The following is a 2,326-nucleotide window of genomic DNA, read 5'->3' on the forward strand; positions in this document are numbered from 1 at the left end:
GTCTCAGACACATCCTGGGGAAACCGCAGCTGGAATGAAAGAGAGTGGCTGCGGCGTGGCTCTGGGCTAACGCATCGCCTGGTGCTCTCTGCCCAGGCACACACACAATCATTGTCTCAGTTTCACGTCATCCCAGGGGTCACAGCAGTGCTTGCCTGACCCCTATCCTCTGCCTACAACACAGGGCTGAGCTGGAGCAGAGTGTGTGGAATGATGTGCCAGAGCGAGCTGAGAAGGGTCTGACCCAGCGCCAGATAAGCCTTCACTGCTGGAAAAATTACCCAGATTGCAGGCAGGGTTTGGCCACAGCCCAGGAAAGGGACAAAACCCAGGGCCCTGGACGCTGCCCTGGATCTCGTCTAACTGGCACAGCCGAGCTGCTGACTGTCCGCGGTCCACCCTTCACAGTGCTCCCCTGGAGGGGTCTCCTGCACCAGCCTCGCAGGATGGATCTGGGCACCCAGCAGTTACCTGGCTGCTGGGGAGCACGGCGCAGGCTCCCTGCGTGCCGGCGGCTCTGTGGGTCATGGGGAGCCGCTGGCAGAGCTGGTCGATGATGCGCAGCCTCCGGATCAGGTTCTCACGCTGCAGGAGGGCGTTCACCCTCCTCTTCTCCTCTTCCTCCATGATATCCTGGGGCTGCATGGAGTCATACTGCACATGCTGTGCCTGAGCAGAGAGAGACCCGCGTTAGAGCAAACCTGAAACCATAGCAACGTATGAGAGAGCTCCGAGCCCCACGGAGAACTACAGAGCTTGAGGTGGAGTGAGATGAGATCCTGGTGGGAGCCACAGCTGGTGCTGCAGGTACCTCCCAGCACACGCTGTCAGCTCCCTGCACTTCAGGAAGGGGAGTCTACCTTCACAGTCCCGTTCCTCAGGAGATACCCAGCGGCCAGCCCTGCTCCCAGAGCCCCGTTCCTGCCTTTGGGACCCACCCCGGGGAACTGCTGATGAGAGCCCAGTACCTTTCTGTCCCGCATCCTGGTGCTTCGATAGGCAAGGCGGGTTGTGGGAGCTCTGGTTTTATTCTGGACCTGGGATTTGCCCCCAGCTGACTCTCCATGCAGCTCTTCTTTCCTCTCCTTTGTCTTCCTCCTGGTAAGAGCTTCCAGCTTCTCTTTCTTCAGGCGAATTTCCTCCAGTTGCTGCCTGCCACAGAAGACTCATCAGTCACCGGTTTGCTAAGAGCTAAATGTTGTCCTGAAGCCTTCAACAGTGAACTGCAGTCAGAAGTTCTGTAGTGGACAGAGAGACTCCCTGAGAGTCTTCCTGAAGACTCCCACTGCGGTAAGAAACGCCCTTGAACTGGGCTGTGCCTGCCAGGATGGTGGTGAGGCCACACTGCGAATCCTGGGGTCAGTTTGGGCCCCTCACTGCCAGAAGGACATTGAGGAGCTGGAGTGTGTCCAGAGAAGGGCAGCGGAGCTGGGGCAGGGTCTGGAGCACAATGCGCTGAGGAGCGGCTGAGGGACCAGGTGGGGCTGAGCCTGGAGCAAAGGAGGCTCCGGGGAGACCTTCTGGCTCTGACAACTCCCTGACAGGAGGGTGCAGCGAGGGGGGGTCAGTCTCTGCTCCCCAGCAACAAGTGACAGGACGAGAGGAACCGGCCTCCAGTTGCTCCAGGGGAGGTTGAGTTTGTCCCTGAGGAGCCATTTCTGTCCCGTTGGGGTTGTGCAGGGCTGGCGCAGGCTGCCCAGGGCAGTGGTGGAGTCCCCATCCCTGGAGGGGTTTCCCAGCCGTGTGGAGGTGGTGCTGAGGGACAGGGGCCAGTGGGGACCTGGCAGTGCTGGGGAACGGGGGGACTTGAGGAGCTGAAAGGGCTTTTCCAACCCAAGTCCCAAAGTCAGAGACATACGGTGTTTGTCCCTCAGGGGTGTAGGCGACAGGGAGTTGCTTTGCTCTGGTGACAGCATGGGCAGAGTCCTGCCCCTCCAGCCCTTCCCAGCTCTCTCCCTCGACCACGCAGCAGAGTTGTCCCCAGGAAGGTGTCAGGAGCAAGCGGTCTCTGCCACCCTCCCCTCTGAGGAGGGGGTTCCCCGCAGGAGCAGCATACCTGGCACACTCCTCCCGTGCTCTGGACGACACCGTTTCCTGGAAGAGGGAGCAGCTTTGCTGGAAAAATGGCTCGTACTTCTGTGTTCCAGGTGCTGGGTAGATGCGCCGGTAACCACCCAGGTGTGAGTCCTCGTACTTCTCTGCCTGCAACAGCCAGGCTGCCTGCGAGCTCTCCAACTCCTCACGTCTGTGGACCGGGACGAGGCGCCGGGAGCTGCAGGAGATACTCTGGGTGCTGTCCAGGCTGAGGGACGAGGGCGCGCCAACC

The 2,326-nt window shown here is 60.5% G+C and overlaps 1 protein-coding gene across 1 annotated transcript in view; it reads right to left on the reverse strand.

Moving 5' to 3' along the window:
* TTLL6 (tubulin tyrosine ligase-like family, member 6) overlaps nucleotides 1-2,326 on the reverse strand; it is a gene marked incomplete at both ends in the record, with an annotated part of 5,936 nt that overhangs the window by 301 nt on the left and 3,309 nt on the right. The window contains 3 exons of the mRNA XM_010142719.1: nucleotides 472-669; nucleotides 969-1,152; nucleotides 2,057-2,245. Coding sequence (XP_010141021.1) covers nucleotides 472-669; nucleotides 969-1,152; nucleotides 2,057-2,245 — 571 coding nt within the window. The remainder of the gene's footprint in view (nucleotides 1-471; nucleotides 670-968; nucleotides 1,153-2,056; nucleotides 2,246-2,326) is intronic.

This window comes from Buceros rhinoceros, unplaced genomic scaffold (genome assembly GCF_000710305.1).
Source record: "Buceros rhinoceros silvestris isolate BGI_N320 unplaced genomic scaffold, ASM71030v1 scaffold24840, whole genome shotgun sequence".
NCBI lineage: Eukaryota > Metazoa > Chordata > Aves > Bucerotiformes > Bucerotidae > Buceros > Buceros rhinoceros.